Genomic DNA, 13,647 nt, shown 5'->3' on the forward strand with positions numbered 1-13,647 from the left:
GCCAGCCACACTGTAAATAATACAAAACACAAAATTCAATGCGTCTTCCTGGCAATATGCCTGGATTCTTGAGAACATCACAAGTGTCGTTTACTTCTTTGAGATCCTTAAGACCATTTTAATACCTCAGTTTGATGGAAATGAATATTGAGATTATCTGTCTGTAAATATGAGCATGGGGTGGAGGATACGTGAACCTGTTAACAACTATAATAAAGTTTGGAGAGTCCAACATTCAGCAATGGATTCCTGAAAGCAAAATTGGGAGGCCATAATCTAACATATAGAAGCTTAATTTACTCTTTAATTAGCTGTAGTTAGGTTTATAAATTTCATTGGCTGTTGAAATTATATTATACTTAACCTATCTTATACCCTTCATTTACTTTATAAATATCTATAAGATCATCTCTCAATGTCCTATGCTCCACCTAACCTAAGTCCCACCCTATCCAGCCTTTCATTATAATTCAAACCTTCCATACCTGCCAAAATCCTTGTAAATCTCTTCTGAAACTTCTCTAGGTTAATAATATCTTTCCTATAACTGGCCTTTTATATAAATGGAGGGAGAGTTTAGCCAGAGACACATTTCTCCGGGCTACAGGGAAAGGGAGGAATTGAAGAACTCTTTCAAAAGGTTGGAACAGGCACGAGGGGCTGAGTGGCCTCCTGTTCTTGATCATTAAGGGATGGATTCTTGTTAAAGAGAAGTGCAGTCCCTTCAGAGCAAAATTACCCCATTGGAAGGTTCTGGAAGAGTCTGACATTTGATCAAGATACTCAAGATCATGAAGGCTGTCAACAGAGCAGACCTGGAAAATTTGTGCAAGTTGGTGGAAGGATTGAGAAGCAGAGGACATGGAGTTAAGTCAAAAGGTGACAGGAGGAACTGCTTTGCTTTAAACAAGAGGTTAAGGTCTAGCATGCACTGTCCAAGAGTGTGGTGAAAACAAATGCCATCAGGTCTTTCAAAAGAGAATTAGATAATTATCTGAAGAGAAAAGAGTCAGAGGGCTTCAGGTAAAAAGCAGGGAGTGAAGCAATCTGATTTGCTATTGTAGAAAGCCAGCCCAAACATGATAGACCAAATAGCCTCCTTCTCTGCTGTAACCACTCTGAATCAATCAGATGGAGTGTTCTTTGAGGCAGATCCAGACTTGTTTCATTGGCATTGGAGAGTTTTGAGAGAATTGGTTTCAGGAAAATGGATTCTACCAGCAGCAGAAAGGGAGAAAAAGGTGTTCTTGATCTTTACCAATTAACGAAAACACACTGTGGCTGTGTGCATGTTCTACTGAGAACTAAATATTCCCCTGGTTTACAATGTACTACCATTGATGGAAGAAGTCTGCTATTAATGTCAATGGTGCTGTTACAGTTACAATTGGCATTTGGACAGGGAAAGTATAGAGGAATGTGGGCCAAAAGCAGGCAAATGGAACTTGTTGAGTTTGGGAACCTGGTTGGCATGTATGAATTAGACTGAAGGGTCTGTTTCTGTGCTGTATGACTCTTTGACAAGTAGTCTGAACCTTCACTCTTACCACACATGGTCTGTGATCCATGACAGCACATCCCAGGTGTGGCTAGTTACTGCAGCTGCAGGTTCAGTTCTGCTGCTGTCCTCTGTGAGGGGTAGGTCTTATTGAATTCTTTGAGGAGGTGACCAAGCATGTGGATGAGGGTAGAGCAGTGGATGTAGTGTACATGGATTTTAGTAAGGCATTTGATAAAGTTCCCCATGGTAGGTTTATGCGGAAAATCAGGAGACATGGGATAGTGGGAAATTTGGCCAGTTGGATAGAGAACTGGCTAACCGGTCGAAGTCAGAGTGTGGTGGTAGATGGTAAATATTCAGATTGGAGCCCAGTTACAAGTGAAGTTCCGCAGGGATCAGTTCTGGGTCCTCTGCTGTTTGTAATTTTTATTAATGTCTTGGAAGAGGGAGTCGAAGGGTGGGTCAGTAAATTTGCAGATAATACGAAGATTGGTGGAGTTGTGGATAGTGAGGAGGGCTGTTGTCGGCTGCAAAGGGACTTAGATATGATGCAGAGCTGGGCTGAGGGGTGGCAGATGGAGTTCAACCCTGTCAAATGTGAGGTTGTCCATTTTGAAAGGACAAATAAGAATGCGGAATACAGGGTTAACGGTAGGGTTCTTAGTAAGGTGGAGGAGCAGAGGGATCTTGGGATCTATGTTCATAGCTCTTTGAAAGTTGCCACTCAGGTGGATAGAGCTTGTAAGAAGGCCTATGGTGTATTAGCGTTCATTAGCAGAGGGATTGAATTCAAGAGTCATGAGGTGATGTTGCAGCTGTACAGGACCTTGGTAAGGCCACATTTGGAGTACTGTGTGCAGTTCTGGTCGCCTCATTTTAGGAAAGATGTGGAAGCTTTGGAGAGGGTGCAGAGGAGATTTACCAAGATGTTGCCTGGAATGGAGAATAGGTCGTACTAGGATAGGTTGAGAGTGCTAGGCCTTTTCTCATTGGAACGGCAAAGGATGAGGGGTGACTTGATAGAGGTTTATAAGGTGATCAGGGGAATAGATAGAGTAGACAGTCAGAGACTTTTTCCCCGGGTACAACAGAGTGTTACAAGGGGACATAAATTTAAGGTGAAGGGTGGAAGGTATCGGGGAGATGTCAGGGGTAGGTTCTTTACCCAGAGAGTGGTGGGGGCATGGAATGCGCTGCCTGTGGGAGTGGCAGAGTCAGAATCATTGGTGACCTTTAAGCGGCAATTGGATAGGTACATGGATAAGTGCTTAAGCTAGGACAAATGTTCGGCACAACATCGTAGGCCAAAGGGCCCGTTCTGTGCTGTATTGTTCTATGTTCTGTATCTCAGCTGTGTCAGGAGGCATTTATTCCACATTGTGCAGAGCACCAGGTGAAGAGAGTGAAGATGTACTCACACAGTGCTTCTTCACAATTTCAGATTGTTTGAAAGTCTTACAGCCAACGAAGTTGTTTTCGAATTGTGGTCACCGCTGTAATCTTGGAAGCGCAGTAGTCAAAATGTGCACAGCAAGATTCCACAAACAGCAGTACCATAATTGACAGCCAACCTATTTTTTAGTGATAATCATTGCGGGGTAATCAGTTGTGACTCTGGGACAGTCTATGCTCTTATGTGATAAGCTGTTAGTTCTAAGACATAATGATGGTACATCCATTCAGAGGTCCAGTTTGATTAGATGTGTGTGAAGAGTACTTTATAGAATTAAGAAAATGGTAGCAGTGCGAGTAACAGAAACTCCTCAAAGTGCAATGCTTGATTGCGCAGCCATCAAATGGTGCAGGGATTCAAAACGTGAGGGGCCTTTTTAAACAAAGCACAAGAGTATTTGTGTTGGCGACTCGGTGTACGAAGAGTGAAAGTTCTCAGCTATAAGATTGCTTTATTGGTGTGTTGCAAGGTGAGAGCAGCCTCTGATTGAATTTTCTGTTGATTGGCCTCACAAGTGTGTCACTGTACAATAGGCAGGGTATAATTGATGCATATTTTACTAAGTAAAAGGTCCCTGTCTTTGTTGGACTTGAAATCTTTCCCTCAATTCTTTAAGAATAAATGGAAGATAAACATGAGATAGATGTCAAGATGTTCCACATTGCAATAAAGCTGAATATTTTTTGTTGCTAGTCTTGCAGCTTTTTTTTAATGTGTGGCTCCTCTAGGTTGTTTTCCTAGTTCAGGTAATCCTGGGAATTATGCTTGCCAGCATCATCTTTCCCATCTGAATTCATTCCAGCATTACAGATTCCAGAGCTATTATATTTGAATTCAGATTCTGCTCTATGGTGTATAGTCCTTTGGCAGCAGGGTCAGCCTATCAAGAGACGCAAAACAAACACAGAAAATGCTGGAGAAACTCAGCTGGTTTCTGAAACATTCCACGAATATAAACATAATCTATCTTGTCCTGATTGGTGTTTGATTCCTGTGCAGATATCCATGGTGACTGAAAGTGAGCAAAAGCTGACAACTCAAAAGCAATCCTAAAAGTAGGTCCAAAAATGTGAGGAAAGCAATCAGAGCTAGCTGCAAATGAATACATGAATTTTACATTGGTCAGATATAAACCCCTCTGAAGGGGAGAATGGATTCTGAGGCCTGAGATACATTTACTGAGTGATCAGAACATTCATAAGAACACTTGTGAAAATGTTGACAAAGGCAAATTTTTAAAATAATTTAGAATCCTTCAATTATTCTCTCATTTGAATTAATAACAAGTTGCAAATAAAATACATTTAAAAAATTATGCCTGGTGGAGTCACAAGATTAAAAATGCTGCAGTGCAGTAACAGAGCGTTTACAGGTTAAATAGAAATAATCAGAAGAAAAATCAGATAATTCACAGTAACATCCATTCACTTTCGTTCAATGGAACCTATTTAGAGTCTGACGTAAAACTAATCTTTCAGTGTGGAAGGATCTCCCTTGAATGTGACTGCTGCATAGAGTCATAGAGATGCACAGCATGGAAACAGATCCTTCAGACCAACTCGTCCATGCTGACTAGATACGTTAAATTAAATCGAGTCTCATTTGCCAGCTTTTGGCCCATATCTCGCTAAAGCCTTCCTATTCGTATACCCAGCTGAAAGTGTGTTGCTGGAAAAGTGCAGCAGGTCAGGCAACATCCAAGGAGCAGGAGAATTGATGTTTCAGGCATGAGCCCTTCTTCAGGAACCTTCAGGAACACTCCCCAGGATCTTACCATTACCACAGTCCTGGCAAATTAATATTTCCAACTCCAGCCTTCCTTTCCTTTCCAAACTACTTCAATGTTTTGTCACCTATTAAATCCTTTTGTATTTCTCCTCCAAGTCCGTGTCAGGATCTTTCTCATCAGGTTTGCACTCCTCTTACAGAAATGCAGTGGCAAAAGACAAAGTCACAACTGAGGTCCTTTGACACTGCCCCTCTATGCTTGCCTTCTTTTCAGGTGGTAGTGGGCGGGAGGGCCTGTTTCCGGGAGGGGAATATAGGTTGTTCTGAGGAGGTGCAAATGCATGTAACCCAGTGCTGACTCAGTGAGGAACCTAGACAGTTGGGGATAGGGGCAGGTGCACCTGATAAAAGCCCCCGCTTCTCCTTTAACCTTAAGCAAACGAATCAGCAGAATCCAGTTTGGATTGGATGTTGACCGGATTGTCATTTAGCCTATCATGACAGCCTCATTGAAGAAATGATTGCGTTTGACCTACTCCCCGCTCTGCAACCATGATAATGTATCATTCTCCGAAATGCCAATAGATACAAACAAGTCCTATTCTGAAGTGAAGAATCAATTCTTGAACTGTAATGAGATATACATTTTAAATCACTTTCTTGCCATCTGAAAAGCTATTATGGGAGTGTACAAATTGAACGACTATTTCTGACAACCTGATAGAGTTCTTCACTTGCAAGCAAATTGAAATTGACTTCTGATTTTACTCAAGGCAGTTTGTCTTTGCTCCTTCCTCTGTCGAGATATTTATCTGTCTCTGGCAATGCCTGATCAAGTCTGACTTGTTGTCTCTTCCATTGCATCTAAATGGTACATGGTCTTAAACAGCACAGAGGCAGGCCATTTGGCCTGACAGATCCATGCAGGCTTTTATCCTCCACTCAACCCTCCCCACATGTTCTTCACGCATCCCCTTCTCCCCCACTCCGATCTCCATCAACATAGTCAACTTCCTCCACCCTCATGTTACTCCTCGTGGCAGTTTGTTCCACATTTCTACCACTCTCAGTTAAGTTTCTCCTGAATTCCTGATTGCATTCATTCACATTCATGCCTTTTAGTTACGGATTCGCTCAAAAGTTAAAGTATCTTCTCAATGTCTACAAAACCAAATCCCTTTCAAAAGATCAAAGACATTTATCCTATGTCACCCTTCAGTTTTCACTTTCCTGGACAAACGACTTCCACTCTATTTAGTCTCTCCTGTTGGGTATAATCTTTCAAGCCATTGTCATTGTTCCTGTAATTCTTTTCTTTTTTGCATCCTCTCTAGTGCCTCTATCTCTTCCTTATAAAAAGTGGTATTATCTGAATACTATTAATCCAGAGACCCAGGTTCAAATCTAGCCATGGTAGATGGTGCATCTTGCATTTACTAAGAATCTGGAAATGATGCTAATGATGACCATGAAACTGTTGTCAATTGTCAGAAAAAACCCATCTGGTAAAGTAGTTTAATCTAACCGATCTCTGTGTTTGGGCTGCTGAGCCCAGGGCTCATCTACTTCCATCTACTTTTTAAAATTTTAATTTTTCTTTTTTTACTTTTTGCATTTTGCTCCAATCTTCGATGGGGCAATGGCAGAAGCAGAATGACACAATGAGGCGGGATGGCATGTTCCAGGGTTCAGCAGCAGTAGCATTAGACTCAAGGAGTGAGTTCTGAGGGCCTGCAGTGGGAGTGAGTTCCGAGCACAGGTGGTGGCAGTGGGAGTGAGGTCTGAGGTCCCGTGGTGGTAGCGGGAGTGAGTTCTGAGGGCCTGCGGTGGCAGTGGGAGTGAGTTCTGAGGGCACGCGGTGGTGGTGAGAATAGGTTCTGAGGGCCTGTGGTGGCAGTGGGAGTGAGTTCTGAGGGCATGCGGTGGCAGTGAGAGTAGGTTCTGAGGGCCTGCGGTGGCAGTGGGAGTGAGTTCTAAGGGCATGCGGTGGCGGTGGGAGTGAGTTCTGAGGGCCTGAAGTGGCAGTGGGAGTGAGTGCTCAGGGCCTGTGGTGGCAATGGGAATGAGTTCTGAGGGCCTGCGCTGGCAATGGGAGTTCTGAGGGCCTGCGGTGGCAGTGGAAGTGAGTTTGCACCTGACTTCTCAGCCAACTAGACCAGACTCACCTCACTGTACTGTTTGGTGCAGACATAAAGCCAAGAAGCTGACTCTGGTTGTCAGCAGGTCTCAGACAAGTTAAAGAACAACCTGTGACACCAGTCCAAGCCATGCTTGCTCAAGAGTCTGGATCCACATCTCATGGGGTGGACAAGCTGTATAAGAGGAGCTGAAGGGCTATAATTGTTGATGATATTTGACAGCTGCATGACCTTGAATGTGTCCTGGGAACATTCCTTTATGGGCCAAAGATGGCACCAGCAGTTTGTTTTTCATTAGCTGTTCCTCTGTAATGGCTGTTTGTTACACTGTATAAGAGAGAGAAAGTTTTGTTCTGAGAGTTGAGCTTCACCTTGGACAGGGATCGCAAACGGTGCCAGGAACAAACCTAAGCCTCCAGACCAGCCATCAGTCGAGGCATCCTCAACATGCAGAAGGGCGTGAGACTTATTGCTTTTCTTTCTTTCCCATTTATTGTTAGTACTACCATCATTATTACATAATAACATTCATAATTAAGCAAACTTCAGTTGTCACGTTTTCTCTTAACTACATTTAACGGAATCCAAAAAGAACCACTCGGATACACCGTGTGATCCAAGACAGAAGCCAAACATTGGGTATGCCAAGGCCAACACTGATGCTTTCTGCCCTACTGTGTGCTATTCTCCTTCTGGAGTAAGGGAAAGGCAAGAATTAGGGGAGATAAAAGTGGTTGACACATCTGTTACGATTGGTACAAATGGAAAGATGGCCTGAATGAGTGAGTGGGCAGCAGAGGGTATGCAGGGTTAGGGGATGGTGGGGGGAAGAGGTGGATGGATGAGGTCAAGTGGGGAAGGTGTGGCAGGCATGAGATTGGTAGAGCAAGAGGCTGGTTGGATGTGGGTACGGTAACAGAGATTGAGTGAGTCTGATGTATCAGTGTAAAGATTGTGGTTCATACCCGGAAAGAGAAGACTCCTACGGAGCAGCGCATTCCTCCAGATATTGAGACTGCATTGACCCTGGGGGCAAGCTGGACCAGGCTGGGCATGGTCTGGTGTTGTGACCTCCTCCATTGGTCCTGGGGAAAGAGCAAGTCCCATGCTATCCGGGAGGACCTTCAGGTTCCTCACTTCCTTGCCTGCTATGTGTAGAGCAAATATCAGGAACCATGCAGTCCAACTGCAGACAGGTGGTCCTTCCCTGGGTGCACAATCATGTTTTAAAGGTGGTGCCAGTGGAGGGGATGACCATTAATTCTGGGATATTGGCTGAGTGGTGAGTTGTTCTGGCAGATGGAATGGAAACTGGATGAAATATTCGTCGCGAAGGCTAAAACAGCAATTAACACACCAAATTTGATAAGATGCAGCAAGGAAACACACTCAGCCTCGTGGTAAAAATCACTCCCCAAACACGACACGACTGCAAGCAATTGTAAAATCCAGCTCGTACCGACGAATACACTACAGTGCAAGACCAACTGATGATCATAAATTCAAATGATTTGCTGACATTTCAGTGTATTCAAATACTTTGCTGTCTATAATCTCTTCCCATTTGTCAGTGAGTGTAGTGAAATAGCAACAGACTTGTTGAAAAGACGAATGCTCTTGCTGACTGGCAGAGTTCCCAGAGCGATTTGGTTTCTTTGAATGGTGCAGTGTTGTTCCAAACAGATCGCACTTGGCAACAACAACCTCCATTGATTTAGCACCTTTAATATACCAAAACATCCCAAGGGATGTCACAGGAACATTATCAAAGAAAATATCACACCGAGCATCATTATGAGGTATTAGTGCCACTAAACGGGCTGAATGATGTAATCCCTTCCTATATCTTATTAGGTTAAAGGGGTCAAGCAGGTAAGTTCTGTAAAAGATAAGAGGGGGAGGTGAAGGGTTAGTAAGATGAAGTAGTGGAGAGATGGAGAGACAGAAGGAGAGGTCAAAAGATAATCAGATGGGTGGATAGATAGATAGAAAAATGGAGATGGTGAGGTGAAGACACAGAAAGATGGAAAGTTGGAGAGACGGAGAAATGGAGAGACAGACAGGTGGAGAGATGGAAGGGTATGTGGACGAAATCCTAGAGTTCATGACATGAAAGAAAACGTGAACTAGTCAAACCTCTACAGTTATATTTTTGCATTGTGCATTCTGGAGTACCGACCTTCAGTTCGGAGCAATATGCTGAATGAGGAATAACAGTCTTTGCTGATTCTTTAGAGAACTATTGGGCTATTTACCCTGTAGACCTCTGCACCCCACAGCTTGGCTTCTAAACCTTATTCAAGCCAATCATGATGTGGAAAACAGTCAGTGCCTAGGATTTTCCCCAGCACAGACAATTCTCACTCAAGAAGCAGGTTTGCTGTCAGATCCAGGGTATGCTCTGGAAGCTAGAGGACCAATCAGATGCCTGCCGGCAAGATGTCATAGTACGTAAGTTAGCTCCATTGGGGAAATATGTTCCTCTCTCCATGTTTCTCAAAGGTTAAATGTTAAAAGTGGCCTCTTAAATAGCTTGGCCACTACCACACTACCCATACCCTCTGCCGTTGCTGGGAATATGGAGACTGACTGGACAATCCCAGTCGGCCTCCAGGATGTGAACTTAAGTACCAGTTAATCAACCTGTTTGCCTGGCCAACCTTTCCCAAGGGATGGGATTGAGCTGGGGAAACTGGTGATACTGTTCCTAGCACCAGTCTACCTCCATCTCCATGGCATCTCAAATCCTCACCTCGATCACTGTCTCTGCAGCCCTTAAGATAATTTAACATTCTCACTGCCTGCTCTTTCTAGAACTCCCTAATGTAAAAGTTCCAGTAAGAACAGAAATAGGCCATTCAGTCTGCTCTATCATTCAGTGAGATCAGTGCTGATCTGATAATTCTCAACTCCACTTTCCTGCCTTTTCCTCATAACCCTGATTCCCTTCCCCAATGCCTATTGTGGAACCTTTTATGATCAGAGTTCCAGACTTAATTAAGATGATTGTAATTAAGACTACAGTGAAGATGCTACAAGTGCAGTTGGCATCCCTCAGTTAAGAGGCTTTCCCTTTGGTTCATATCTCATCATTACCTCCACTATCAACATGATCAATATAATGTGAACAGAAAAGAGCTGTCTAACTGTATTGGTGTTGTGATGGGTTGATAGTGGGTGCAGGTAGTGGAGGTTTCTATTAAAAAAACATTGTACCTTGTTCAGGAGGCAAGCCTTCTGTATTCTTATTACAGTATAGGTTGAAATCATATTATTTTTCTTTGGTTGACATGTTGTAGAATTTGGAGTCGTTACTGAAATTTGATGTAGCTTCACCATATCTGTGAAAAATCTTTACCAAATTCATATGTAAATACTTTTCAGGCAAAATGGCCTGTGCAGTCAACCCTTCTGTTCCTTCTGACCTCACCTTTCCATCACTCTGAATGATATTCCTATCATTCAAGATTTCCTGATATTCAGAGGTTTCTTCAATGTTTGTGTTTGCAGGTGAAGCAGATCATGGAGGAAGCAGTGACCAGAAAGTTTGTTCATGAGGATAGTAGCCACATCATCTCCTTCTGTGGTAAGTCTCGGCATGGATGGTGTGTCTTAATGGATGTACTTTGTCAGCAGTGAATGCTAGATCAGTTATTAACTTCCTTAGTAAGCAAAGGTATTAAGAGATTTGGACCAACAGCAGATATATGGAGCGAGGCCACAGACCAGCCATGATCTCACTTGTTCTAATGTTTGTGCAGGGGGTGGGGGAAGGGAACCTTTTGGCGTTAGTGGGGCCTGGTATCTCTGGTAAGATCAACATTTATTGCCCATCCATAATTGCCCCTTGAAATGGTAGTGGTGAGTTGCCTTTTGAAGTACTGGAGTCCATGGAATGTAGGCACACTGTCAGAGTTGTTAGGGATGGAGGATTTTGACCCAGTGACACTGAAGGAATGATGATATATTTCCAGGTAAGGATGGTTTGTGGCTTGGAGGTGAGCTTGAAGGAGGTGATATTCCCATATATCTGTTGCCCATGTCTTTCTCAATGTTAGACATCCTGACTTTGTAAGGTGTTGTCAAAGGAACCTCGGTAAGTTGCTGCAGTATATCTTGTAAATAGCACACGCTTCCCTAGTGAAAGGAGTGAACATTGTTGATGGTTGAAGGGACTTGTTTTGTTCTGCACGGACAAAGATTTGATCCTTCACTGTTGACTCTTCCTGTCATTGTGACACAGAATTTGCTGAGCGTCAAAATGTTCTCCCACCAACAGGGTAATGTGGGCTTGAACTTGACTTGGGAGAAAGGTTTGTGTTAACCTCCTGATTTATGTGTTGCAAAAGTAATCCTCCTCAGCATAAGAGGAACTGCAGGTTCAGAGATCTGCTTGGCTGACGAGTTAACAGTGTGAAGCTGCAGTGAGTGGCAATATGACTGAATGTTTGTTAAACGGGTTACAAATGTGCAAGTTTCAAAAGACATTCAGCACTCAAAATGATGAATCTGTTCTTGTTCAGTTCACTGATGTGTGTCAGTAGCAAATCAGTTGCTTTGGCTATTGTTTAGTGTTGTGGTTCACTGTTTCTGTAATTAGTTCACTTTGAACATGCTCCCTTTTTCTGAAAATGACTGCCATCAAGCGGGCTGCTCTGTCTTGGATGGTGTCAAGCTTCTTGAGTGTTGCTGGAACTGCACTCCATCCAAGCAAGTGGGGAATATTCCATCCCATCCCTGACTTGTGCCTTGTTAGATGGTGGACAAGTTTTGGGGATACAGGAGGTGAGTTACCACAGAATTTCAACCCTCTGACTTTTGTAGTCATAGAATTCGTACAGGATTATAATGTCTACAGGATTCTTAAGGGGAGGGAGAGCAGTCAGAAGTTGTGGTACACATCAGTACCAATGTCACAGGTAGGGAAAGGGAGGATGATCTGAAAAGAGAATATAGGGAGTTAGGTTGGAAGCTAGAAGACAGCACAATAGAGTAGTAATCTCAGGATTGCTACAGGTGCCATGTGCTAGTGAGGCTAGGAATAGAGAGTGGGTGCAGATGAACATGTGGCTGCAGGGCTGGTGTAGGAGGGAGAGTTTCAGATATGTGCATAATTGGGATAGCTTCTAGGGAAGGTGGGACCTGTACAAGGACAAATTGCACCTGAACTGGTGGGGCACAAATATCCCTGGCGGGATGTTTGCTAGAGCTGTTCAGGAGAATTTAAACCAGATGGGCAATGGGGTGGGAACAGATCAAATGATGGAGTAGGTAGTGAACAGCCAGATACAGTGTGCAGAGAGTCTGTGAGGAAGGAAAGGCACTTGATAGGGCAACATTGAAGTCAGTGTACTGAGTTGAAATGTGTCTATTTTAATGTAAGAAGTATCAGGAATAAGGGTGATGAACCCAAAGCATGGATCAGTACTTGGAACTATGATGTTGTGGTGATTAGAGACTTGCATATCACTGGGGCAGGAATGGTTGTTGGATGTTCCAGGGTTTAGATGTTTCAAAAGGAATAAAGGGCAAGGTAAAAGAGGTAGAGGAATGGCATTGCTAATCAGGGATAGTATCACAGCTGCAGAAAGGGAGATTGTCGAGAAGGGTTTGTCTACAGAGTCAGTATGGGTGGAAGTCAGAAACAGGAAAGGAGCAGTCAGTAAGTTTTCTACAGGCCTCCCAATAGCAACAGAGACATGGGGAAACAGATTGGGAGGCAGATTTTGGAAACGTGCATTAGTAACAGGGTTGTTGGCTTGGTGACTTTTACTTCCCCAATATTGATTGGAACCTACATAGTTCAAATGGTTTGGGTGGAGCAGTTTTTGTTAGGTGTGTCCTGGAAGGGTTCCTGATGCAATACGTAGATCAGCCAATGAGAGGGGAGGCCATACTGGATTTGGTGCTTGGCAATGAACCATGCCAGGTATCAGATCTCTTGGTGGGAGAGCATTTCAGTGATAGTGATCACAACTCCATGACCTTTATTATACTCATGGAGAGGGATAGAAGCAGGTGGTATGGGAAAGTATTTAATTGGGGGAAGGGGAATTACAATGCCATTAGGCAAGAACTGGGGCGCCTAAATTGGGAACAGATGTTCTCAGGGAAATGCACAACAGAAACATGGAGGTTGTTTAGGAAGCACTCGCTGATAGTGCTGGATAGGTTTGTTCCACTGAGGCAAGGAAGGGATGGTTGTTTGAAAGAACCTTGGGTGACAAGGGATGTGGAACATATAATCAAGAGGAAGAAGGAAGCTTACTTAAGGTTGGGGAGGCAAGGATCTGACAAGTCTTTAGAGGGTTACAAGGTAGCCAGGAATGAACTGAAGAAGAGAGCTTGAAGGGGGCATGATAAAGTTTTAGCAAGTAGGATTAAGGAAGACCCTAAGGCATTCTACACTTGCGTGAGGAACAAGAGGATGGCCAGAGTGAGAGGAGGGTTGATCAGAGATAGTGAAGGGAACGTGTGCCTGGAGTTGGAGTAAGTACAGGAGATCCTTAATGAATACGTTGCTTCATATTCAGTACTGTGAGGGACCTTGACATTTCTGAGGACAGCATGAAACAGACTGATATGCTATAAGAGGTTGATGTTAGGAAGGATGCTGAAAAGTTTGAAAAATATAAGGATAGATAAATTCCCTGGGCTCGCGGGATATAACCTAGGATACTACAGGAAGCGAGGGAAGAGATTGCTGCACATTTGGTGATGATCTTTACATTCTCACTGTCTACTGAAGTAGTACCAGATGATTGAATGGTGGCAAATGTTATTCTCTTACTCAAGAAAGGGAATAGGGATAATCCTGGGAATTACAG

At 43.5% G+C, this 13,647-nt stretch overlaps 1 protein-coding gene across 1 annotated transcript in view; it reads left to right on the forward strand.

The window, feature by feature from the left end:
• The window catches only part of sgsm1a (small G protein signaling modulator 1a), a 141,349-nt gene that overhangs the window by 23,912 nt on the left and 103,790 nt on the right, over nucleotides 1–13,647 (forward strand). The window contains exon 3 of the mRNA XM_072587866.1: nucleotides 10,331–10,406. Within this exon, the coding sequence (XP_072443967.1) occupies nucleotides 10,331–10,406 (76 nt within the window). The remainder of the gene's footprint in view (nucleotides 1–10,330; nucleotides 10,407–13,647) is intronic.

The sequence above is a fragment of the Chiloscyllium punctatum genome, chromosome 17 (assembly GCF_047496795.1).
Source record: "Chiloscyllium punctatum isolate Juve2018m chromosome 17, sChiPun1.3, whole genome shotgun sequence".
Lineage (NCBI taxonomy): Eukaryota > Metazoa > Chordata > Chondrichthyes > Orectolobiformes > Hemiscylliidae > Chiloscyllium > Chiloscyllium punctatum.